Source organism: Pelmatolapia mariae, linkage group LG2 (genome assembly GCF_036321145.2).
Source record: "Pelmatolapia mariae isolate MD_Pm_ZW linkage group LG2, Pm_UMD_F_2, whole genome shotgun sequence".
In the NCBI taxonomy this organism is placed as follows: Eukaryota; Metazoa; Chordata; class Actinopteri; order Cichliformes; family Cichlidae; genus Pelmatolapia; species Pelmatolapia mariae.
Genome location: NC_086228.1, coordinates 24,772,029 through 24,799,677, shown reverse-complemented (window position 1 = coordinate 24,799,677; position 27,649 = coordinate 24,772,029). Strand labels below are relative to the sequence as shown.

At 40.3% G+C, this 27,649-nt stretch overlaps 2 protein-coding genes across 2 annotated transcripts; one reads left to right on the top strand and one right to left on the bottom strand.

The window, feature by feature from the left end:
• Positions 1 to 4,065: 4,065 nt before the first annotated feature.
• On the top strand, positions 4,066 to 5,472 carry map1lc3cl (microtubule-associated protein 1 light chain 3 gamma, like). The gene is made up of 4 exons (XM_063486475.1): positions 4,066 to 4,189; positions 4,284 to 4,339; positions 4,429 to 4,535; positions 4,697 to 5,472. Exons 1-4 carry the CDS (start codon positions 4,132 to 4,134, stop codon positions 4,884 to 4,886), a joined length of 411 nt encoding a protein of 136 aa, XP_063342545.1. The 5' UTR covers positions 4,066 to 4,131; the 3' UTR covers positions 4,887 to 5,472.
• A 3,832-nt stretch (positions 5,473 to 9,304) lies between these two features.
• Positions 9,305 to 23,575, bottom strand: ehd1a (EH-domain containing 1a). The gene is made up of 6 exons (XM_063496384.1): positions 22,801 to 23,575; positions 18,236 to 18,333; positions 13,248 to 13,489; positions 12,341 to 12,511; positions 10,836 to 11,000; positions 9,305 to 10,470 (listed from the first exon to the last, which is right to left on the bottom strand). The coding sequence occupies exons 1-6, from the start codon at positions 23,187 to 23,189 to the stop codon at positions 9,940 to 9,942; spliced, it is 1,596 nt and encodes a 531-aa protein (XP_063352454.1). The 5' UTR covers positions 23,190 to 23,575; the 3' UTR covers positions 9,305 to 9,939.
• Positions 23,576 to 27,649: the final 4,074 nt, after the last annotated feature.

The following is a 27,649-nucleotide window of genomic DNA, read 5'->3' as shown; positions in this document are numbered from 1 at the left end:
TTCTCTGCTTCACTTTTTAGCCCATGTTTTGACCCCTAAACTGATTTTTTTTTTTTTATGTAGAAAAGTTGAATTTTTAATGCGCTGCATGTGTTTTTTTCCCATCGGCTGTAACTTGAAACTTGCACGTATTTCATCTTAAAAGCTGCAGCTATGCAAGATTTTATCAGCACTGCAAGATGGGAGTAGAGCTGCGATAGGAAGCCACGTGACCCAGTATGAACAGCTTTATTTGCCTGCGTTGACGTTTCTGTAAGAAAAGTAGAATTTTAACTCCATTACATTTAAAACTAAGAGTCTTTGTTCTACTTTAGAAGCTCACTAGATAAACACCTTTTGTGTAAAATGCTGTCTTGTCATGTGACTTCAAACAATATTAGATATTGAGGGACTGTGTGACTAATTTAATAAGAAGATATTGCAGCAGTAATCTGATTACTTTGAGGAGTGCTTTTCTTTTAGATATAATGTGTATAATGTTAATGTGGCTATTTTCTTCACTGATACATTGCATAGAGTTGAATACTATAATCCGATGCCTGCATTAGTGAAATCTATACTCTATAGTGTTATTGAATGCACATATCAAAGGACGATCTTTGTATTCCAAGCGTAGTCTTTAAGCAGTGACGTTGCATTTATCCCTTCTATCGCATGTAACTCTATAGCTAAACAGCGCACATGAGACGCTGCTCACCCACACAGAAGCCTGCATTTGCTCTGTCTGATTACGCCTCCTGTCATTTGGAGTGTTGCTGACATTTACCTACCTATTTCCACTAAACATTATGCTTTAGAATAATTACAGGGTAAATAAATGAAAGCAGCTGTGTTTGCCATCCATCCAGTTTCTTTCTACCGTGTTTCTTATCCGTCTAATTCAGGATTTGGGGTGGGTGGAAGGCGGGGATGGGAGTGGAACATATCCTAGTTGTCACATGTGATACGCTAGTAGTCAAATAGCTTCAAGTTTTAAAAGCTGCTTATACTTTCTTATATGTATAGTAATAAACCATTATAGTTTACGACCTTCTGCTAACATAAGGAAGAGACTGAGCACAGGAATTGTGCTGAAGCAGCTTCACAAAAATAAAGTTCCTACATGTGGTGAATGAGGGTTACCAATGGTTACCAGTCAAGGTGAATCAGGCCCCCTCTCTGGGCCCTCAGCTCTCCAGACACCACAAGGGGCAAGGTTTGACCTTATATGGGAAAAATTCACAAAGTTTTTATCTCTTCTTTTCTTGGGGAAAAAATGCACAGCTAACACAGCATCGTTGACACTGTCATGATATCTACTAGTAAAAGTATGCACTCTGCAAAAAGGGTTTTTCCCAAATCTCTTTTATTGTTTGTTTGCTTGCCTGTTTTTTGTACTCTAGGGTCTTTATTTTACAATATGAAGTTCCTTGAGGTGACTGTTGTTGCAAATTTGTGTTAAACAAATACAACTGAACTGACTTGTTTGTCACTTTTGTGGTTTTCTTGCAACTAAACAGTTTGGATCTTTTAAAATCTTCATTTATTTTATGATGACAAATAGCATAATCCTAAATTACCTTGTGCTGAGTGACATTCAGTGACCTCTGAGCACTATTTGCTCTCAGAGTGAGCTACCCTGGCCAGTCTGCTGTGTTTACTGTATGTGACATGTGGGCAGCTTGGAGTTGGCAGGCACGGGAGGAGAGGATGCCAGAACGAAGCAACACTGGATCCACCCACAAGTTTCAATTGTCTTACTACAGAAGAAGGTTAAGGCCTCAGAAAAAATAATGTTGTGTCATGAATTAATTCTTTTTAAATCTGAAAGAAATCTGAGATTAAATCAGAATTCACAGGAAACAGTCAGAATTATGACTTTATTCTCATCAATCAGATTTTTTTTTCTTTAATTTCTGACTTTTTCCTCTAAAATCTGACTTTCCTCTGAAGTCTGACTTCTCAGAATTAATTTAAACTCAAAATTTCAACTTTAATCTCAAAATTATGATTTTCTTTTCTCACTTTATTCTAAAAATATTGAGAATAGCCTAGTGATATAATAAATGAGAGTAAAGTCAGAAATCATCTCTCGAAATGAAAATTTTGACTTTTTCTCAGCGTTACATTTATTTATTTATTTTTTTAAAATTCTGACTCTGTTAGTTGGATTTATATTCTTTTAAATGTACTTCATAAAAGTTTTAAAAAGCATAAAGTCGTCAGTTTGGGGGGACAAACTGACAAGAGTTTTTATCACTCCACTAAGAATGAAGCCACTGAGAAAAATGTCATGATAGGCATAGGTGAGCGTCTCCTCTGCAGTGCAGGGGACCTTTGGGCTACCTTCCATCCAGCAGAGGGCAATCTTTATCCAGAGTAGAGCAGCTGTCCACTGCTGCATGAGCTCCTTAAAGAGAAATGCATTGTTCATAACTCAGCTGACAGTTTATTCACAATGGGTTCCACAAAATCTGAACTCACATTTTTGTATAACAAAATATAGTTAAATTACAGTCTTTGTGGAACCAACATAAATAGCTGTCACTGTGATGATACTTGCTGAACTCTTGTTGCAAAATACTAGTTTTAGCTCCATAACAAACTGACAACTCGAGTAAATTCAGGAGGGAAGGGAAGCAGCTTTCACACAGATTTTAGAGCTTCCAAAAGAAAATAGAGAAGTGTAAAGAGACTGAATAAATCAAAATAATACAGCCCCAGTTAATATAATGATAATAATAACACTAATAATAATATTAAAGTTTATGTGTAAAGAAGAATTGCAAAGTGCTTCTGGGAAACAAAGAATAAAAGAACAAACTAAGAGCAAATTATAAAAACAATTTACAAATCAGTTAAAATGGGCCACACAACACTCAAAATGACAATACGAAGAAGATACAGTGTGACCTGCTGCAATAAATAACTTAAAATGAACTTAAAAAACTATCTAAATGTTAAAAGAATCAGTGGAGAATGCCAAAAATATAAAAATCTACACAAAAACACATATAAACAGAAATCATATACATGATATAAACAAGTCTTTGGCAGTGATTTAAAAGAAGACACTGATGAGGCGAATCAGACTTCTTCAGGCCTGATGAAGCTGGACAGCCAAAGAATAATCGCCCTTTGACTTTAGATGTGATGTGGAAACAGCTACAGATTTCTGCCTGAGGATCTAAATCACAGGTGTCGAACTCCAGGCCTCGAGGGCCGGTGTCCTGCAGGTGTTAGATGTGTCCTTGATCCAACACAGTTGATTTAAATCGCTAAATTACCTCCTCAACATGTTTTGAAGTTCTCCTGAGGCCTGGCAATGAACTAATCATTTGATTCAGGTGTGTTGACCCAGGGTGATATCTAAAACCTGCAGGACACCGGCCCTCGAGGCCTGGAGTTCGACACCCCTGATCTAAATGAATGGCTCTGTGTCCATATGTGTGAAACACACACAGCACTTAAAAAGGTAATAAGTAAACATTTGGAGCTTGGAGATGCTGCAGACATGAGAAACACAGTACTTCCTGTCATTAGAAGCACACAGGCTCAAGTCACTGTCATCACTGGTGCTGGCTATTGTTAGTCAAGGGTAAAAGTTTAGCTTAACATGGGTTAAATGTTCTAAAGATGACCATTGTGTCCTACGTCAGACACTAAGTGAAAGGATAGAAGTATGGCTCATCTAGTGTTGTGATAAATGAGGCACCAGGTTTTTGAGTGTGACAGTTTGGGTTGTGCAGCCTTGTTTAGTAACCTCTGCTTCTCTTGGAGGCGGGCCTCCTTCGTTACGCTGTGTTCTTCACATAGTGTCCTCTGTGTACGTGACAGCAGCACCGAAATCACAAGCCGACGTGAGAACACTCAGAGAGATAGCCAGTATGTGTGAATCTGTTCTGAAGAGGACACACACACACACTCACCTCTGCATCCATACACACTTCTCCCCAGGACGAGGAGTGTGTCTGTGTTTGCTGGTGTCACATTTCGACTCCTCCCAGCCCATGCACCCTATAAAACACGAGTGGTCACCTCAGCTCGTCGGGGTTTGCTTACTTCCACCCGAGGGGACTCTGTCGTTAGCCCGGGCGAGACAGCCTCCATCACCACCGGCCTCTGTGAAACACTCAACAAAACCAAGCACACATGGCTCCTTTTGAGAAATCTGTGGAAACGGTGCCCTTCAAGCAGAGGAAATGCCTCGGTAGGACAATTTAGTTGACCTTTCACTGAGTGGATCCTTTTTTTAAAGCATGTGTGTAAAATATGGTCTTCAAATTATTTCTTTTTCTCTCTAGCAACAAGAAAAAATGAAGTGTGCTGCATTCGGTCTAAATTCCCCAACAAGCTGCCTGTAAGTTGATTCAGACTAAGATGTTTTAAAGACATAATAGATGCATGTTGTTGAACTTCCTGTTAAAGCAGGTGTGTTTTTGCTTTTAGGTGATTGTCGAACGTTACATCCGTGAAAGAGCCCTCCCCCTGTTGGACAAAACAAAGTTCCTGGTTCCCTATGAGCTCACCTTGGGTCAGTTCCTCTGCCTGCTCAGGTACGTCATCTGTGACTCACAGCAGGTTCTTTTGTTCTGCCCTTTTCTTCTCCTGCAAGTTGTCAGATTTGTCATTCTTCTCCATGCCTCTGCCTCCCTCACATTCTGTCTTCCTTTGTCCTAAAAATCTCAGTCTGCCTCTCCAACTGTCTCCCCTCCAGGAATAAAATCGCTCTGGAGTCCACCCAGGCTCTGTTTCTCCTGGTGGCGGAGAAGAGCATGTCCTGCATGTCTTCCAACATGGGGGAGGTGTATACCCGCTACAGAGATGCTGACGGCTTCCTGTATATCACCTATGCCTCTCAGGAAATGTTCGGAGCTCCTCTGCAAGCAGCCAGGCAGCCCTGCTGAGCTTGAAAAGTGATAAAATGAACTTATTTGTGACCAGTGGAGACACCGCACAACCAAACCTGGGGAAAAAAGGACAAACTGAGCCAAAGCAAGACTGTTCCTCCCCCCCAAAGAGCACATCTGTCTACCTCATGAAACCTCCGTGGACTTAAAGACATAACACGAGTCTGTGGTCAAGACTCAGATTTGGTTTGGGGTAACAGGACTAATTATATTTAAGGGTTTCTATTAAACTATATTCAGTATATAAAGCTAATTTATTTAATTAAGAAAAAAATGTAAGAAATTTTTTAATTCGAATGTTTGGGGTGTATTTTGTCTCTTTAAACATAAAAAAAAAAGTCTTTCTGTTGAGTTTCAATACAGATAAAGCGGTGTTTGTGTTTGTGGCAGCACTTTCCACCCCCTCCACCAGACAAAATCAGGTTAAACATTGTAACTTCTAAACACTTACATGAAATCTTCCTTCTGCCCATCCTCATCTTCCCTCAAGAATGTGAAACTGTCCAGAAAATATCGTCATTACAGGAAATATTGAAGCACTCCTAGAGGTACATTTGAAGCTGCTCTGATGTGTTCTTAAATCACCAAAAAATAAAATTTTGTCCCAATAAATTATTGGCCTCGTGTGATATTTCCTACACAGGTTATAAGAATATAATTTCTTTTAAATAAGGAGAAATCATCTGGAAGAACAGGATTTATTGATAGAGAAATTAATGTATGATGACCCATCATGGCAGAACAGAATCCCAGTGGTGATCAGATATAGAACAGGAGTCTAGGTGCTGGTGAAGATTAAGACTGAGGCTTGGATGAAGCTTTCACTGAATTGTCTGCTAGGTGGAGATGGGGAGGAGGTGGGTTACACGAATGAGTCTGAAAGGGAGAACGACAGAGAGCACAGATTTAAACAACGCAAAGTGGATACTGATTGGCTCTAAGAAGGCGGGCAAGCAGATAATTGGACTAGAGTAATGATGACAGTATTGAGATTGACTGTATTGAAAAGCAGTAGTGATGAAGAGAACAGCAAAGCAGCCTAAAACCCAGGAAGGCAGGCAAATGAGTGATTGCAGATCTTCCTTTCTGAACTCATGCATACGACACGTAAGATTTTTGAGGTGCTGAGTAAGATGGGAGGCTTACAGTTGAAATTACAGATCTGGTTCATTTTGATGGCAAGAAAGACAAGTGAAGATTTCAGGCTTTTACCTTTGGAAGTTTTTCGGATATCCTTGTTTAAAGATTGCATTCAGTGTGCAGAAAAAAGTAGGCATGAAAGTCAGACAGGCCGTCTTTCAAAACGAAGTGTCCAATATATGAGGTTTATTCCACAGGTCATTAAGAATGTTCAAACAACACTAATGCTGACTTGACTTATATAAAGTTTGTACTCACACATAGGCTACAGGTGCTTCATTCCAAGTGGGCCTCCACATGACTGTGTTACATAAGCCTGACCCAGTCAGCTCCCTGCTGGGGTCAGCATGTCAGAGGGTTGACGTGGAGTGAAAGAGAGAGTCAGGGGCATGGCTGGAATACAGATGAAAAACAAAGAAGCAGTAGCAGAAAACAGTGGAAGGCAAGGAAGGAAGAGGCGAAAAGGGTGACGTCCTGACAGAGGAAGGCAGGAAGACGGAAACAATGTAAAGGAGAGATATACAGTGTGGAAGGGCGGCTATCCAAACACAGTGTACAGAGGCACAGGGATGCAGAGCCAAACAGCCTCTCTCTTCACACCAGCGTGGGCATTCCAGCAGCTTTCTGTCAGTAAATTATCATACCTGAACAGGAGGAACTCTGGAGCTGCTGCCAGCTGGAAATTATCTGCTTGAGCCAGGGAGGATCCCGACTTTTCAAGGGGAAGTAAATGTTTTTGCCTCTGTTTTATTTAAAGTTAAAAGAACATCAGAACCAAAGGAGCTTCAGTAAATTCCAATATTTTCATAGTAAATGGAAAAAAAAAAGATCTTTCTAAATTGCATTTCTTTTCCATTTTAAAGGTGGCCACAAATCATGCTTTATGTTAAATTTTAGGAATCTCTTGGTAACTCTGATTGGCAGAATAATCCACTCACGTTTCTTAACTAATGATTTCTTTCCGATTTTATTAGTTATCCTTTTTTCCTCTCTTTGCATCCGTTTAATGACAAGGCTTGTATTTTGATCTTTATCCTGTGATAACTGGGTTAGTGATGCAGTGGCTGAAATTCAGGATCAGTGGTTTTTACAACAGTTGTTGGCTTGTTTTTGCTGCCTATTCAACATTTTTGTGCCAGAGAACAAAAAGAAATCCATCTTAAAAGAGTTTTTACCTCTTTAATGGGACACAACAAACAAGCATCCACTTTTGGTTAAATCCATTTTGTTTGCAGACACAGTGATGCAACCAACAGTACAAATATCAGGTAATAAAGTTGTGCATCCTTAAAACGTGCAGCTTATGTCCATAAGTATTTGGACAAAAAAAACCCATGGACATCACCAGATGCGGTCTTCATGGGTTAAGATGTTGTGTCAGGCCTTTACTGCTTTCAGTTTTGCTTTGAATAGCTGAAAAGCACGCTCTGTTGACCTGAGAACAGGCGACTCACTGGGCCACTGAAGAACATCTGATCAGAGCATAGAGCGCTGCATACTTTACAGTTGATCCTTTTACTTCTATCAGCAGTCACATCATTAATAAACACTATGACCTGGTTCCACTGGGCGCCCATGTCATAACACCGCCTCCACCATGTTTGACAGATGGCATGGTATGCCTTAGATCACAAGCCTTTTCTCTTCCCACTGTTCTGGACCAAGTTTATCTCTTATCTGTTCATTTACCTTGTTGTAAACTCCCTTGACAATGATATTCCTACCTCATATTGAGTGTTTTTGAATGCAATCATGCACTTTTGTCTTTTGTGGTCTTTTGGTGGTGCTGAGCAGCCCGGTGCTGTCACACTTTTTACACATGTACCAGATTAAAGTTAGTGTTCTCTCCCTGATTGGTTTATTTGGGTTTTTCAGCTTAATGATAGTGTACCTTATTTACATTTTTAGTAGCTGTTCACTGTTCAGTTCCAGTGAACAGCTACTAAATCCAAGATCAACACTTGGAATCAAATGCAGGTCTTTAATCTGGTTAATTTGAAAGGACAAAAACTGCTCAATCTGAACCTGGGCGCTGTGTATAAAAATGGCCTTAATGGTTAAAGCATTTCTGAATTAAAGCTAAAAGCCTTTTTGTGGGTCTAACTGCGTGACTTATGTTAAAGGTGTAACAACACAAAAAGCAATACATTTTTACCATTCAATACAGTAAACCATTCACATCAAGTATCAATAGGTAAACAACATAGAGAAGGGATGGTTATAATAATTCGGGGCACTAAAAATATCAAGAATGCAGATAAGAAAGATAATTAAGACAGAGCAGACCTGTTGAAGTGTTAGAAATCTGTGCAGCTCCTAATAACTACATAATGTTTACTGTCACCATCACGCATGTGCTGGAAGGGCGCGTTTACAACTGGTCGAAACACAGCACTTGTAATAACTCAGGAAGACACAAGAGAGCGCCTCTGGACTCTGGATCAGAGGAGAAATATCATGTATCTTATGCTGGCTGATAACTTACTGAGTCACTGTGCAGTGTTTCAGAGTCATTTTAAGATAAGATGGAAACACATGACCATGAGTGTAATGGCATGTTTTAGGAGGTAAACTGATTCTCTCAACTGATATTCAGTTACATAAAATGATCAGATGAGACCGATGAATCTGCCATTTGGAAAATATGCAAACAAACATGATGAGACGTGCAGTGTATGAGGATGTGTTTTTGCATTTCTTGGAATTGCATAAGTCATCTTTCTGCATTTCCCTTTACAAACACGGAGAAAACAGCCGATACATACAGGCCTGACGAGTATTATTTCTACTTCAGTTGCTTGTTTTGACATCTGACATCTACATTAGGCCTGCTCAGGTTATATAATCGCACAGATTTATAAGGCGAATAAAAGTGTATATTATTTCCAGGCTCACTGGAGAGGGTTTCCTGTCTTTCTGTTTACAATTTGTGCTCGTCTCTGAGCCCGGACTGAGTTTTTGTAAATTGCCTCCACGTGTCGTGTAAGAGCTCCAGAGAACGTAAGCATGTCTGCCTTCGCCACCGTTTTCAATTTGTCCTTGAAAACGTGCAGGCAGAAGCCAGTTTCATGGCTAAATTACCTTATATGTCCTCCCAGCCCCCTGCTTTGAGTCTGTCTAGCCTACAGAGGGCAGAAGAGCGCACTAAACCGATTTAAATTAATACATTAAAAATTCTCTGGATGACCTTTGGATGACCTCTGGGTGACAGTCCTTGACATAACCTTTGGTAACAGAAAACTACTACAAATTTAAAGCACCAAACTATGAATCAGTTAAGATTTATTTAGCATATTTATTTAAATGCGTTTCCCCCATTTTAATAAGTAGCTTTCTTCTGACAAACCACTGTTAAATGTGATATAGCAATATTAAATACAAATCCACTTAACCTTTTGAATGGTACAAGCATTCCTTTTTATTTATCTGGCAAAATAAAAAAGGAAGCTTCTGGAAAGATTCAAAGTTAACAGTGAGGAAATACAAAAATAGAGAAAGCACATCTAACAGCTGTTTTGATTAATTTCCTTTCTCTTTCCCAATTGGAAAAAAAACTAGATTTCTTTGGATCAACATATAACAATATGAAGTGTATATTTGTAAGACATCTTTTACACAGGATGCATAAATCCATGTTCCGCCTCATCGTGTGACGTCCAGCTACCCATCAGTTCAGTAAATGTCCTTCTATCAGTCTGCAAATCAAACCCCTCTCCCACCATTTATTTCACACACACACTAAACATTATCCCCAGATTCACAAAGATGGACCTGCCCTCCCTCCCACCCAACCCCCGGATACCCTCCAGTCTCTCTCTGGTGAAAAATACTCCAGGTGCTGCCGTTCTTTCTTGAAGTTAGACACTGCCTGGAGAGCCCTGTGTTGACATCAATGATCTGCAGGGTGCATCTAGGCCTCCACCGTCCCACGCTTAGACGGGGGCACCAGGTGGTCTGGCAGCGTGGGAGGCAGCTCGTGGCCCTCCAGCTTTACCTTGATCAGGTGGTTGGCCAGGGCAAACTCCTCGTCGTCGAGGAAGCCATCTTTATCCACATCTGCCAGCTTCCAGATCTTTCCCAGGACTGTGTTGGGCAGCTTGGACTTCACCAACTCCTTCTTGGCGGCAGCGCCGGACACTTTGCCGTTGATGGGAGAGAGGGTGTAGAAGATCTCATCGTACGTGGGCTTGTCGCGACCCACCACCCACTCCAGCTCGTCAATGCCTTCGCTGGCACCCTCACCGTAACCGTGGCCAAAGGGACCACTCATGGTTCCCTCAAAAGCTCCACCCTTGACGGTCTGGCTGGGCATGGTGGCCTCTTCCTGGCGGACCATTGCCATGAGACGTGCGATGTCATTGGCGAGCATGTCCTCCACCGCCTCCAGCAGTTTGGGTTTGAGTGAAGCAAACTTGGTGAAGTCCTGACCGTTTAGCAGCTCCTGAGGGAATGAAGGTGGTTGAGAGAAAACAGGAATTGGTGATAGAAATAGATCAGTCTTCAATGGCTACCAATGGGAGCAACATACAAGAAGCAGGATTTCCTGACAAACCAGGAAAAATAAATCTCATCTCCGTCCTGGCCCATCCTGAAGGGCAAGAGCAGGAAAGAAGGGCAAAGATGTGAAGAGTAAAGGTTGGAAGGTCATTCTACTCTGAACAGCCTGTTTCTAACACTTTATATAACACTCCAAAAATAGAGTTGTGTTTTCATCAGATCTGTAACTCAAGACAGCACTTCAGTTTTGTCAGGGAAGTGCTTCAGTTCTTTCTAGATTTAGACTTTTTTTTCCTTTTTAAATCTTACCTGCATTTTGTCGAGCTTGGGGAAGTCTCCGGGTGAGATCTGGTGCTCCTTCTCTATCTTGTGGTAGATTTCTCCCAGGTTGGCAATCAACTCCTTCTTTTTGGAGTCCTTTCCAAACACACTCGGCATCTCCTTTTTCAGAGAGCTGATAATGTAAGCTTGCACCTGAATGCATAAGAGAAAAAAACAGAAATTCTTAGCACCCTCTTGACTTCTGCATTAAACATTTCGGAGTTACAACATCTGAATTTTGGACTTTTCAATCAGGCAGAAGGACAAATGAAGGGAACTAGATTTAAAATAGATGTCTGCAGTGTATTTTTAAATTTCATATATATACATATTGACTAAGAGCAGAAATAGATAAACCCTGTGCTATAATTTGTATTAGTCGTTTTAAAACTGACATATGTTCAAACATATCACTGGGCTGACATCTGCTTGTGGTGACTTCAGACATGAAACACTAAGTTGCATAAAACAGGGTGAGGATTGTTTGTTTTTTGGTGTCACCCTATTAGTGACATAAGACAGGGGCTTAAAAAGAATAGAGAGTGAAAATATGACCACATAAATTAAACTCAGCAGCCGAGTCTAAGAATGGTAATCTGTGACAGAAATATCTATTTTTAAAAAAAACTTTTTTTTTTTTTTTTTTAAACTTTTCGGTTTCTTTAAAAATGTACAATTCAATGAAAAATGCCACCAAAATGTAAGAAGATAGGACGGGTCTATGGCTGGAACGTGTAAAAACACAGTAACACATACTACATCGAGACAGAACACAGTGATGCATATTTCCAGGGTAAATAAATGAATATAAAATGTGTTTTCTCACATCGCAGGCTTTCTTCCGAAAGTGGCCAGTGCTTGTTTTTGTTTTGTTTTTTAAATTTTATAATTTATAATTCATGTTTTTTTTTTTATTTATTTTTAAATATACCATTTATGAAAATATGCAAAAAAAAAAGTATACTGGTACTTTCAACGGGTTGTGTTTTTTTTTTTTTTTTGAAGTTTATGATGTGAACGCTACAAAGCTTAGTTTATACTATTACAGTGTTATTTGTCACCTGTGCCCCAGATGTAATGTTACCGCTGCTGCTGGTTGACATGTGGTGAGCTTGGTTATTTCATGCAGACGCACACCTTCCAACTCCGGTAAACTGCCACGTGGACTGAGCTCACTCCATGTGCAAAGAGCAGCAGGCTGAACTCTAAGCTTGTCTATAGACACTCCTATGATCCATCAGTGAGTGACTACTGGATTATCACACACCACAGAACTAGTGGTGGTGTATAGCAATGAATTTTTTAATGCATTTCCTACCAATCCATACCAATTCTATCACTACTAAAGGTGAACCTGTGCTATTTCTTCAAGTATCAATGCCTATCCTTTAAAGGAAGAATAGGTGCTACTCAAGCACCGGTATAAAAGAATGTGGTGCTTTGCACAATGATCATTGCATCGGCCCAAAGGGTTTAATTTTCTTAATACTGACCTTGGCGAGACGTGCTCGCTTGATGAGGTCATTAAGTTTGCGTAGAGCTGCGTTGCGTGGCAGCGACTGAATGTCCACGAAAAGGTCCTGTTCCTCTGCCTCAAACAACTTCCTGTTGTCCGGGACCAACAAGGGCTGGGCCCAGAATGACCCAATGTACACACGCACCACCTAGAATAAAGGTTTTCCAAGTTAATATCCATTCATCTCCATCAGGTTACACTTTACAGCTCACACCCACAGCAGGAAATTCTCTCACAGGCCACATATGTGACATTGTTCTCATGGTTTTATAAACAGAAGTAAAACATTTATATAGTCCAACACAATAAAAACAACAAAAGAGTGTAAGACTGAGTTAATCAAGAGTACATTTTTAAAAATGTGACAGACTTGTAGTGTTAATCCTTCAAACAGGATATGAACTACAGATCAAAGTCAATGAGTAATTATCTGCATGCTCCAAAGGTTTCCCTGGGATCACTTTATGAATATGGCTCTGGATCAAACATTAACTCAGTAGTCAGGCGGAAAAATCACAAGTGCTTATGTCACGTGATATCAGCTAGGACATGGGATTTGACATGGATGGTATTTTATCCGCATTTCACTTTCATTAAGGAGTTTTTTTTCTTAAGTTCCTTGGTAAAGTGAGAATTTGATAACGTTGGAAAAGCTATCCAACCTTCGCCCGGAGCTTGGCTTTCACTCTGAAACAGTAACATCCTTTGTTTGCTCCACATGTGTCTAATACTTGATTACTACCAGGCTAGAGTGAAATAATTCTCACAGTGTTACAAATCTTCAGTCAAAAACAGAATTGTAAAAAAAAAAAAAAAAAAAAAAAAAAAAAAAAAAAAAAAAAAAAAGCAAAAACAACAAAAGGGCTTTTTTTCCTCCTTCCCACCTCAGGTGTGTTGATGATTTTACCCAAAGACCACATCAGCGCTCCATAGACCCTCATCAGCTGCTGGGTGCTGATCTGGTCTGCCTTGTTGAGCACCACGCGCATTTTGTCCTCATGGTTCTTGAGTGCGCGGATCACCTCAGAGAACTCATCAGAGATATCCAGCTTGTGGGCATCAAACAGGAGGATGATGCGATCCACGCGTTCAGCAAACCACTCGAGCACAGCGGCAAAGTCGTACCCTGGAGAGAGTAAAGAAAAGCTTTTTAAACATCTTTAAATATATTAAATATTGCATTACTGGGTTTCTTAACTGGACTGTTTTCCCAGCTCTAAACCTTTTTTCTACAATAAGGTCTGAACAACATTAAAACTTAGGTAGGTGTGTATGCTGCTTGAAATCAAGTTTCCCAAACAGATGATGCATTGCCATTAAAACAAAAACAAAAGACAGTACATGTTAAATTCAGCCATATTACGAATTATTATAGTGTCATGCTGTTAGCATATGGGGAGTGATAAAGAACTGTCATGACTAGATAAGCTCACAGTGACACACAAAGCAGGCTACATTGTCCTGGGTATCAGTGTGCACTATTATCTTCCAATGTTTGTTCATATTCTACTTGAGCACATCAAGTGCAACGGTGTGGCAGCCATCTGACCTGAAAGACACTCCAATAACTTGCATCTTTAAAGAAGTTTAGTTTTGGACTCTACACATATTTATATTCCAAGTAATGTTTAGATAAGGGATTTCAAGAGGCAGGTCTGTTTCCTCTGATTACTGATTAACTGGCTTTACTGAGACAGAGAGAGAGAGTGGTATAAAGGTAAGTTTAAACCACAGTCCCTTTGGATAACCTGAAGCATGACATGTTTTTTTCCTGGCCTGCAGCAGGCCGTGGGAGGTTGACAATGCAGAGCCTGTTACTTTGTCTGACATAACCTAGTACTTCTGACCCTTTAAAAACAAACAATTCAACCATCAATGTAACAAAAAACATTTTTAAAATTGTGTTGCAACATTGGAGGGTGGGTGACTCCTGTGGAGCTGGCTAAAAACTTTTTTCTTTTGGGGTGGGTGGAGGTTTTAGCCTCAGGAATAAAATGACCTCTGGACACAGCAGATTCTGCACCGTGCCTTAGAGAAACCAAGCAACGAAAGATCAACCGAAAGCAAGAAGACACATACTTGATATAAGGTGTTAAACTGAAAACGCTATACACTGTAACATCTTTTTTTTTTTTTTTTTTTTTTTAAAGTGAATAGCTTGACCAGAATATGCACTACACACACTTCTATAGCCGCCTGAGCAGAGAAACTTACTGTACCATTCACTTCCTTTGGTTATTTGAGAAACTCGGGGCTGAGTCAGATTGCATAAATTGGCTTTTTCCCCCTGAGTTTTCATTTGCCTCAAGGACTTGAGGAGGTAGGAGCAAAGAGAGCAGTGGTTTTCATTAGTGTGTGCATTCTTTTCTGAGCCAATGAGACAGTCGCTCTAAAAGCTCATCGCACCAGCTGCACAATTGACAGCAGATCTGCAGCTCATGCATTCCAACATGGCTGGCTTTTGTCCCTGTCCAAATACATGTATACAAAAGAGCAATGGAGAGATACGGTCGAAAGAGCGACTCTGTGATAGAGACATGAAGAGGGAGACATGGAGATGAAAAGAGAATAAAGAGGGAACACAGACAGAGTAAAAGTGAAAGTAAAATGACAATGCCTAGACGGATATAGCAGATGGATACTGAAAAATAAGTTCATGCTTATAACATGTGAAAGTAAAGGGGCATAAAGGGGGACTGCTTCCAGTTAAGGATCCCAGTGAGAGCCAGCTGAGGATATTTCTTCATTCCATCTTAAGTCTGTTTTTAAACGCACATGTCAGGGAATCAGAGAGGCAGCTGCTCAAGGCCGACTTAGTTAGAACACATAGCATTAACAACTGCTGTGTCTGTACTATACGCACAGACATGCAGGGATAGAGCCATGCGCTCATGACTTCATGGCTTCAAAATCATGTGCCTCTTAGACAGAGCAGATGATTGGAAAAAAACCCTGAGCATATTTTCATTCAGAATTCTGGGAAAGTCGAAGGACTAGTTTGGAATTCGGGAAACAGAATTCCATATCACAGCACAGCAGCTATAAAACAACAGATAGGACTTAGCATAAAGTTGTGCGATATGCCAAGGCCTGTTAAACAAAAGGCCAACAGAAACAACCAGCTTTAAACATCTGTTTGCTGCACATTTACTTCACGGCAAGGAAGTATATTTCCAGAAAGTGACATCCTCTTCTTCAGAATAATCCTTAAGTGTTATTTTTTATTTATTTTTTTTAATCTCTTAATAGTGGCAGGCTCAGCCTTTAAAAAAAAAAAAAAAAAAAATGTATTTACAATCCGCTTACGTGGACCTATTATGCTCACTTCCAGCTCCAGATGCTTATTCTTAGACTCTAGTAGAGTTTTGCACGAGTCACAGTTTAGTTTAGTTTATTTATGCAGGTCATTGGTGCAAGCCCTCAGTTCATCCATTGCCTGAAACAAACTGTTTTTACTCTCTCTCTTTAAGACATCCCTCTTCTGATTGGCTGCCTTGCAAAGGTTTGAATAGCAGGTGGGTGGGGATTTCATGCTCACAGAAGGAGACTGTTGTCTGAGGTGACCGGTGTCTGAGGTGACCGGTGTCTGAGGTGACCACATTAGGAACATCCCCTCTCTATGGCAATATAAAGAGCCAAGAGCAGAAAAAAAAAAAAAACACTGCCTGAGATTTTGGCATACAGGGATTACTTTTCATTGCACAGTCTTGTATAATGACAATAAAACAGCTTATCTTACTTGCACTTCTTTCTGACTGTTTCAGTCCTTTGCTATGTTTAACAGGGGCTCTCACCAATGTAAGAGCGCATACATGACAGAAAAAACGGGCAACAAGTCCCTTCTAATTTTGCTAAATAGCATTAAAATATCATTGTCAATTCATCAGCACTGATTGTCGGAAAACACACCACCTAGTTCCAGTTTTACTATAGCTTTTGCCACTTCATAGTTTACTAAGGAACAAGCACTGAACCACACATGCTGACCTAATCAAAAATAAACACAGTCCAAGTGTTATGCAATAAAAAAGCACCATATACATAAATCGATTTCACGGTTCCTGATTTTTTCCTGAAAACTTTTGTAATTTCGAAGTTATGTCAACAGCCTGCACATTTGAAATTGTGCAATGCGGATCTACGCTAAAAACTACAGACGTTTGACACACGCGCGCGCGCGATTAGCAATCTGTGGAAACCTGAACTAATATCATAGCTTCCTGTAGGCCTGGTAAAAAACAAATCTGCCATTATTCTGGGTGAGGCACACATGACCGTCAAAGTTGAGCAGCACAATCCAATCAGTTGTGTTTATATATGACACAGTTAGTACAGTATGTCTGCAGTACCGTATTGTATTCATGTTTATACAGAAACAGAGGAGAGGATAATGTCTGTTAGACAGTGTGTATGCAGAGGACGGTCTCTTTGAGAGCAAGAATGTAGGAGTATGTGCTGTATGTATAAAGCTGTTTAAGGTATGAAACATCAGATTTAGCCGCCTCGTGGCTTTAGTCAGGGTCACTTTTCCGTGTGCCAAATCTCTTTATTCATACTCAGATGTGCACATTTTTCGCTTTACTACTTTCCGTTTCCAGGACTACAGTCGCTTGTCTGGCCTTGTCAGTTTCTCAGGCCTTTCTCTGGGGGGGGGACTATAACTACAGGCTAATTACATAATCAGTTTTTCTTTATTTAGCTTAACAGTCTTCTTTTTCTCCATTTCTTCATACAGTGCCTCACAGGAAACAACTGCGATAAAGAGCAGCCTGTGAAGAAGCTGCCGAACACAGGCGGTGGTGGATAAGGGGAGGGCAGTCTTGGGAAACTCTGCTATGTTTGCCATTTTACTCCACTTCCTGTCTCTGGGGCGTACAGAAAACTTGTGCTTATATATGTGCTTCCTCTCAAACACACAGAGCAGGTGGGAAAAAAAAGAAGAAGCTATGTTTTGTTTGTAAGATCATCAAAAGTTACAAGAAAAGTGTGTATGTGGCAATTCTGAAATGACCCTGCAGGTCGAAGCATTGCTGAAGCATGCAGATAAAAATATAAATTGATTTATTTCCACAGAGTATAGGGAAATGATTCAGATATGTAGTGATAAATAGTACATAGGAAACAGAAAGGGTAAATCAAGTTTAAAAAGTAGTAATAAAACAAATAAAAATAGGAAGAATGGTAATGCAGGAGGCGCATTTTCATACCTTTTTAGGTCTGATTAGAAAACAAGAACGATTTAAATGCCATCTAGTACAATTATTCCCTACTATATCTTTTTATTCCTGGAGCTTTGCTTAAAATAGTCCTTATTTATCTTATACCAGGCCTTGGTCTTGGGACTCAGCTCTGTTTTAGCTCTTCTCCCTTTCAGACAATTTCTCATTGGTCACCCCAACTTTGCAAACAAATAAGGGGAGGCCCAATAAATTCTCTTTGAAGGCGCTGAAGAGCTACAGCGAATGAGAAGAGCTACAGCGAATGAAAAGTGCTATGTGGCCTCTTGGCACTGTCATGCTGTTGAGGTCTCCATCAGATTTATGTAACCTGTTTGGTTAGGCATTGACCTAGAGGTGTTAAAGGAGCTAAATACAGGTTTGACAACACAGTGAGCCAAACTGCTGCAGTAAATTTGCAGTGCATTTGCTAAACAGAGACAGGCTTGGGGAAAGGAGGGTATGTTTGTTGTTTCAACATTTCTTTTTCAGAAGTGAAGTTGTCACTTCCTGTGGTTTTATTTTGCATACATGCAATGCTTTCTGATTGCGCTTGTTTCTGGGTTCTGAGCAGTGGGTGTGGTATGGTAGAGTTTTAAGAACATGAAACAAGGCGTATGTGAAAGGTGGGAAAACTGGATGTATGTGAGGCAGACCTCTGCTTATCCTCTGCTTCTCCCCTGACAGGATTCCAGGAGTATCAATGATGCTGATGCTCTCCAGGACGGGGTTAGGCATCTGGGCACACATGAACCTGCCAAGGAGGTAGAGAGGGGGAGGAGGGGGTGAGAGACACAGAAGCACAGAGAGAGGGGAGAAAAAGAAAGTGAAAGAGCATTATGAAAGAGAGGGAGAGATTGGATCAAGAATAACAGGCACAGGGGTGTAAAAGGAGAGAGGGATACAAAACTGGTTAGGTGAGAATGCTTACATAGAACTCCTATTAAACAGACATTAATCTTGAACTTTGTAGCAACAATATCTCAAGCATAACATAATGTTCTTTCTTGTTGGAAGAGACCTGAGGCTAATATAAAATAGGAGTCAGTTAACAGGACAAAGCTGGGGTTCAGAGGACAGCTACAATCTCATTTTACAAATCCTTGATGCCTTAAGGTAAACTAAAAATGTACATTTCTGAAGCTAACAGTTATTCTACATCTGCCCTTTAATGTTCAACTAATCATTTGGTTTATAAAGTGTGTGGTTATTGTAAAAGATCCTATTGTAAAAGACTGCTACCAACTGCTGCTTTTAACACACTTGATTCAATATTTTTAAGATGAAATGAATGGACGTGTGACATTTTTTGCTTAAAGACTTGCTTATTATCAATAATGGCTTATCAAAGCAGTAATTTCTTTTTATCGTTCAACAAGCTGATTAATTACTTCAGCTCTAGTTTGGATGTTTTGCCCTCAACAACAGTGAGGCAACATAATTATACAGTCAGATTTTCCAAACGGCGTGACAGCCATGCTTTTAGGTCAGCACTGATGTAAGAATATTTAATAAGGGAAACATATGAACAATACATGATAAGCCATAAATTATATGCCTTAGTCATTCCCAGTGCGACATAATTCACTTTACAATACTCTCATCAAGCTGGGACACTGGGGTTTAAATCTTAAAGCCGAGTGTGAGCCCTTAAACAGAAATGAAGCCAAGAAATACAAACACAGACAGATATAAGAATGAAAGTAGATGACTGCTTTTGCATACACCCCCATTGTCCCACTCAGGACAAAGAAGGGGATTGTTAAGACACCACACACTCAGGAGTACTACTTCTCACACTCTGTTGCCCTTTCAGTCAAACTGAACTGATACTCACAACATGAGCTCAGAAGCAGCAGGTCATAAGACTGGGGAAAAAAAAAAAATCGTGCTTTTACATTCCTGCTGTGACCGCGCTGAGAGCGCATGCACACACACACACACGAGAAAACCCTAACAAAGCGGGGAAAGGAAAAATCCACAAAGAGCAACTCAAAGAAATATAAGAATAGGGCTTCCTGCATAGAGGCCCTGTGTATTAATGTTACAATAATAAACTACAAAAAGATAACAAACGTGCAGGTTTTTCACTCTCTCGCTCTTAAAGCTGATGGCATGTGATTCCCAATAGGAATTTTGGCTGAGCTTTTCCATTTCAGCCATCTATCCAAACATTTTTCCACATAGAGCTAGCAGAAAAAAAAAAATGTTCCAATGAACTTGAGCTGGAATTCTTTGAAACGGAGGGCCCAAGGGGACGAGGGGGGACGGTGCATGAGCATATCAGAGATCCTTCAGTTTTTCACTATATCTTCAGTGAAGTGGGAAACGCACCACAGTGTAAAAGACATCAAGCCTATGCTGTGATAGCAAATATGGCTCCAGCTAATGACCTCCTGACCTATGACCTTCCCTCACGTCGTAACCTCAACTTCCCTGAGAGAAGAGGAAACGGGGTATCTGTCATTACTGCTGGAGATGTGAACAGCAAGGTTACAACTGTGTGACTTTTCCTTCTTCCTGTGAAGTCTTGCCTCGTGTGGGTGAATAAATCATTTTACTACACACATACCTACACAGGTCTTCATGCTAACCTCTGTATAAGAGTGTACATGTGTCAGCCGCTATCACAACAAAGTGCAGAGTCAGCACCCTGGCCTTGAGGAGTACAGGACGGAGCAGGATAATGTGGGCCGGGGTGGGCCAGTGCGGAACTTGAGCTCTGCTGACTCTGATTTTACTGACTAAACATTTACAGAAAGCACTGACATACACTGAGGGCCTCTGACTGCAGTTGAATTTAACATAAAAGGGGAAGAAGAGCTAAAACATTTGAATGCTCATCTAGGTGTAAAAGAAACTGGGTTACTTTTGTGGAAACACTCAGAACAGTATCACTGCACAAACAATGAAAGGTCAACCACAATTCAATAAATTAAATATATTTTTTAAACCACCAAAATTGGGAAGCTACCTACTATTTTGGGCTTAGAAAACCCAAGAGAAAGCTCTGCGTTTGAGGATCACATGACTGATTTCTGTTTACTCACTTCATAAATAACTGCTTATACTGAGAGCCTGGTATTTAAAGGCTAATCTGCAGTTTGAATGACTATAGTTAAGAGCTATTAAGAGAAGCTGCCCTGACAGTCTCATTCAGTCAATTACCAATGTGACCCTTGATATTACCTACCTAGCTGAAGACCAGGCTAAATTCTTTGACTTCCTGAGAGGAAAATGGAAAACTGGCCTCAGAAGTATGGTTCAGAAGTCAGCCTGGTTCTAAATGTTTATCTACATCCAGTTCTTCGTGGAAAATGTGAATCAATTTATCAACTTGCAGGCCACTTCTTGGCTAAATGCCACGTGAGCTGTTTAAACAGTTCATACACCTGCTATTGTCTTACCCACATATCCTGTTGTGTGTGATCATGTGAGCTCTAAACCAGCATATGCCCACTCACGTCTGCATATGCCTCTGAGACAGAGATGCACACTGAAGTGAAAGACTACCACATGTCCCACAATACCGCAGGACTGTTTCCAGCAGTTTGGCAAATGATGCTACAACGGACAATAGCTTTTGTTCAAATCTTATGTCTTCCCCTTCAAGTCAGTAATAAAGCCATAGAGGTGACCAATGAAGTCTTAGAGTCCCCTATTCTTACTTCACATTTTCAAGTTTGAGTGATGACTCTTGGCAAAGGTTTGACACTCATGCGAGATAAACCAAACACTCTACATAAATAAAGGAAGGGCTGTCATGAGATAATGGGAAATTAGTCTAGCTAGGGAAGTGTCAAGTTGAGTGTTTGCGCTACCCTACACCCAGATAATACCGTGAAACTAATACCAGAACAAGTATTATGACTGTCCCAAAGTTTTTCAGTTGTGCATTATTTGTTAATCCCACTCAGGGTGCGACTCAGGCAGAGAAGGGGGGCATACCTACATCCTCTACAGGAAATGACATAATCAACAATCAGATGTTTGACATATGATGTCAAATTCCCGCCCCCCCTAAAAGCCCCCCAGCACTTAGGAGACTGGACTCAGATGTTTTACGAAACGTCACACTGGCTCTGGCTCACTGCACAATGCTTGTGCAGTTTCACTTGCACTCTGAGCTGGGAGGAGCATGTACTCAATGAAACTCGAAGATTGAGCTGTCCTTTGCTCTCTCTGGGTTTGAAAGAATACCCTAGAATCAGTTTTTTATGCCATTTATTTACTTTTATTCTGCTGTTTTTGATTATTTCTGCATTCTTGTCATAGTTAAATTGCATTAACTGGTAAAAGACCCACAAGGGGAATACTTCTGAGTCATCTGAGTGTTTGCTGGGGGACATTTTTGTTGGATTAGGACATGAGCTGAGTAACAAATATAAAAGTGATTAATAATACCTTGGGAGTGGCTGTGGAGGTTTCCCCATAATCTCTTCATTATCTGGATCATGGACTAGAATTGACCAACTTCACATAAGCCAGTCTAGTAGTGCCAAAAAGTATGTTACAATAGTCAAAATTGATAACCACGCCTTTAATCCTTTGTGATAGAACTACATAAGGCCTGCTCACAGGTAGCGGATGAGGGAGTTGGTTTACCATGCCAAAGGACTTGAAAGTTATGGCTTCATGATCTGAGGACAGGACAAGGTCAGCATGCTCCCTAGAAATAGTTGAAGGTTATATTGCTAAGTTCAAGAGGCCACACTAGTGAGACAGGGAGAAAATTGTCAGCCAAGAGTGACTCTGCCAGGTGGCGAAGAAGATCATTTGATTGGTAGCATATGATACAAAGCGAAAGGGAAAGGCTAGTGGGAAAAGGTGTTGGAAAGCACCTTCCAACCCTTTGCTTTATATACAAGCTACATCTGTCATCTATTGACACAAAACACCAGCATTCTGTTAAGATGATGAAAGAGGTAAAACCCTCACAGTCTTGGCTCATTTTAAAAGATTGTGCAACAGCATAATGTGAGAATGTACCTTGAAACGTGTCGTACATGTGAGAACATGTAGGAGTGCCTTTAAAATCAGGGCTGCTGTGTTATTATGACAGTTTCTCAACACACAACAGCACTAAAGTGAGAATTCGAGTGTGCCCCATTCATTTCATTCACAGAGTAATGAATAACCCTGGGAGGTGGAGGTAGTGGTGGGAGTCATATAATTTTTCATATTCTCTTTGATAGAATGGAGTCCTGCTCACTGGCTTTACCTGTTGAGAAATGCGTTGCCAAAGGCGTTGAGCTTGCGGAAGGGCTTCTTGGGATCGACAACCAGGGCATTACCCGGTATCACCCCCTCCTGTTCCCCGTGCATCACCGCGATGAAAGAGTCTGTTGTCGGCTCCGGGCCAATCCGCATACCGGGAAAGTCCTGCTCCATGAGGTGCCGGATAAACGTGGTCTTCCCGGTGGAGTACTGGCCGACCAGGAGAACCATGGGCTTGTTATCAAAGTCGGCATCTTCGAGGGCTGGGGAGTGGAAGTCGTGGAATCGATACGTGTCCTCTAGCGGGAACAGTTTGGTCCGGTAAAGCCGCCGCAGTCCCTCCGACACGTTCTGAAACAGCTCGGGATCCTTCTTCAAGTTTTTCCTGAACATGGTTGCTTCTTTTCGCCTACTTGACACGAGGGTTTCAGTCTCCCCTTTAATAAGTATCGAATTTAGAGGTGTGGGTGCTCACACCGCCGAGAGAGTAGCTGCCTGCTGGTATAAAGCTACGGACTGGGCGAGGCTGAAGTTTTTGTCCCCACCCTCCTCTTTGCTAGCTAGCCACGCAACTGCGAAGTCAGTCATTCAAGGAGGACTCCTTTTTCACTGGACGTTATCTAACGTGACGTGACACGACACGACACGCCACCATAAACACTAAGTTGCGGTCAGATAAATGCAGTCAATTGCTGCTTAAATGTCAGACAGCAAAACCGTTTATTGGCTTGCCAGCCGACTAGCCACCTGCTGACAGTTGGTGAACCGCCGAAGAGGACTTATACCGGAAACAGTATTTTTTTTGTGGGGACTACCACTACAGTCTGTATTTCACAATAAAAGCCTCTGTTCTTCATAACCCATATGAAAACTTTGATGAAAGCATGTATTCATTCATTTGTTCATATATATGAACCTGTGAAGCTTCCAATAACATTGTGAATGTTTTATTTCACAATAAAAGCCTCTGCATGAAAAGTTCATACACATACAGTAGTGTGAAAACGCGCTTACCACCTGCCTGATTTCCAGTTTTTTTGTATATTTGTCATGGTTAAATGTTTCAGTTGTTATTAATGAGGAAAAAATCCAAACAAAAACGTAAACAAATAAACAATGAGAGTGTAGTGGCAGTTATTTCAATATATAGAAAAAGCATATCATATGAATGTGGAGGGAATGTCTACTAATTAATATTAGGGAAATGGGTATAAATAGTAGAATGTTCCGATGGATTAAGGACTTCTTAACAGACAGACAAATACAAGTAAGGGAGGGGAGCGTTTAGCAGAAAATTGCCGTTTTCTGGGTTGTAGTGTGATGAAAGGATGACAGTGGATGCACATATTCAAAAGATGGTGGATAAATGCATAAATATAATGTTAAATATAATGAGGTGCTTAGTTAAAAGTGACAGGGGTACAGGCAGATCTTCCTTGAAAGCCATATACCCTGAATTAATCGGGGCATAATAAGGCAGAAAATAAAGGAAAAGTGGCAAAAACAATGGGACAGATGAGAACATAGAACAGGTTTTAGGGCATTGTGTATTGAAATATGAATCCAAAATCCCAAATCAAATAGCACAAATCTCAGACATGAAAAAGTCCCATATTTCCAACCCCCCCCCCCACACACACACACACACACACAGATTTTTTAAGATTAGAGTCATGTCTTCTCAAGAAACACTTTCACTTTGCAAGGGTGCTACAAAGTCATCTCCAAAGGCAACACAAACAGGGAGTCCCACATCCCCCTGCATACAGGCTGGAGAGCTAGTGCAACAGTCTAGGACATGGCTCTATCACAACTTGTTTTAAGTATACAGTCCCCCTTCACAGCAACAGCCACAACAGACAGATTTTACACAAAGAGGATGCCAAATACCCAATAATCCATACTAGGAGCATGCAATTAGCCAGAGAGAGTTTAAAGAACTGTCTTTAAACAGGAGGCGACCCTGAGGCTTAGCAATGCTGGGTGAAATCCAAATGCTTATAACTGCAGTGTCACCAGACGACCTCTCTATTCTCTAATATTGTTTTACTACGCTAAACATTTTCTTAGTGTCCCGATGCCACTATGAAAGTGTATTATACTAAATGTGTTACTGTTATGAACAATAACCCATATGAAAACTTTGATGAAAGCACGTATTCATTCATTTGTTCATATGTATGAACCAGTGAAGCTTCCAATAACATTCACTATGAATTAATATTCACTATATTGTGTTTATGTGGAGTGTTTGTAGTGGAATTAGTGCTACTTGTAATTTGAAATGACTACATCAAATTGCAAACAGTGATTTAGTTTTGGTTTGACTTTTCATGTGTTCATGTGTTTCATGTGTTCTCAGGCTGAGTGGTGAGTATTTTTTTACTCTGTTTTCAGTTTGTTGAGCTGAAAAAGATCTTGTTACGATATCTTCCTGTAAACACTTACAGGGTTTACAGGAAGAACCCCCAAAAGGCCATTTTTTTTGTAAGGGACCTTTGAGTCTATCACCATCGCTGACTGATGTCAGGGAAAGTCCCATATCCTTCTGACCATTTACTACAAATGATGCTCTTGTATTCACTTTTACTTTTGGTTTTCATTTCAGAAAGCTACATAAACCCATGCCATACAAATCTTAATCTTTGTGTTTTATTCATGAAAAAGGCCTATAAAGAAACAGAAACTTCAACTGAATTCACAAGAATTGTTTAATTTATTGCAGCTTTCACATAAATCACCATGAAAATTTAACTAAACAGAGAAACAAGAAACCGAAAGTGTTGCCGTTCATGAGCTACAGAGAGTCCCAGCAGTGTTTGCATGACAAGAGGTGTCCCTCCACAGATAACAGCAGCTCCACTGGAAGCCACAGTTTTTCCATATGGAGATGCTGTTACAGCTGGTGAGACCCAGAGAAAAACACAGCTGAGAGCACCAAGCCAGACCACGGCATTCTGCTGGCATCTTCTATTTAAGTGTTTTTCCTGTTGTATATTCAGTTGGCAAAACTGAATATAACCAAAACTTACCTTAAACAACTCCTCTGGACTACCACTACAGTCTGTATTGTTTGTACTCTTGATCAGCCAGACAAGCATTTCAGAGTATTGCAAACTGGAAGGGGGTGGCAGCATCGTGGCCCACTTTTAAATCATATGAATTAATGCTGCCCTCTTTTGGTCATCTGTTTCTGACTACATGAACTTAAATCATTTTTATTACACATGATACTTCAGTTCTCATGTCACGATACCACCCACACCCAATAAAGACTTAGTATCATCCACTATTTTATCTTCTAATCTTGGATTTTACTGCCTCTAAGATTACATGTGTCCCTTCTGAAGCCAATAAAAATCAGGCTCATTCCCTCCAAGAACACGTGCTCCTAGAAGTTAACAATGGTTGCAGTAACCCTAGTAAAAAAAAATAGATCTATTGTCCTATTTCTTTATATATTAGGTGTTGAAATGATCTTTAACACAAGTGGTAAACAGGAGCAAGCATCATTTTCTTGTGTGTAGCTCATCTTCTTCCCAGAATTTCACTGAATATCCTCGCTGAACTTTGACCTTTAATCCTCTCCTTCTGTAAAAAGAAAAAAAAACCCCACAGAGAACCATAAAGCAATATAAGGGCAGACTGGAGAGAACTTCACCCCATTGTCTCCTTCGACTTTGGCCACCCTGCTATATATTGTTAACAGATAATTCCATTATGAAGGGTCATTAGCGTCTTCAGATAATGTGCACCAAGAGGCTGAGCACGGAAACTAGAACAAACTCGGACTGGACAGAGAAAGGTGACGTCACGAAATCAAATACCACATCTTAAACAACATTTTTAATGCTGGGCAAATCGTCACGCTTATCATCTCAGAGTTAGAACCTGCAGAAACTGAAATGTATTCATACTATAATCATTTTTATCTGAACAGGTACAATATCGTCTTTGTTACCGAAATGACACCAAACATCTTTGTAAATTACACACATGTTCACACAGAACGTGTTTGCTTTTGAAGGCACTTGAATTCATTATAAATGAATCATCTAATTTCCTTAAAAGATCCTCTATGATCAACTGTTCTCATTTTAACATATATACAAATACATATTACAGGATTTGGCCTACACTGTGCAAGTAGATTAGATGCATGGTGAAATAAACTAGTCTTGTTAATCTCCTGAGTTAGTTTGCTTTCTAGAACGTAAAAGAAAAGTTAATACTTACCCAGTAAAAGCTGCAGGCAAAGCTTCTTCAGTTATTAATTGTGAAAGGAAAACACAAGACAAGTAAAACCCAGATAAAAAAGAACAAAATATAAGTGTGAGGGGGAAAAAAGGACAAACGAATAAATAGTAAATAAGAGTGTTTTTAAAAAAAAAAAAAAGACACCCAGCAGTGAGCGGAGTCTCTGAGTAATGGTAGGCTCGTGAATGAGGGCTGCTTAAGACTACGTGGGGGAGAGAAAAATTAATCATTACACTTACTGTAAATATGTAACAAACCCAACCTGCACATAAAAGTCAGCAAATTGCATTGTGTTTGAACACCCACGGAGAGACGCAGATGAGATGAAATTATACGTGCAGCAGAGCAGCCAATAAGACCATCCGACCTTCCATCAGGCCTCCCCCCACCCTTAATCATCCAGTAGACATAATTCCTCTGCTGACACATTTCACTGAAAGTACATATCCCTCTCTCTGTCTCTCACTCACTCTTACTGGCGCACAATTTATTCAAATCAGTGATTAAATATCTAAATGGAGAGAACATTATGAGATTACTTTAAAGAAACGATTGATGAATAATCAAAATCTGGGATACTCCATCAAGTTGTACTG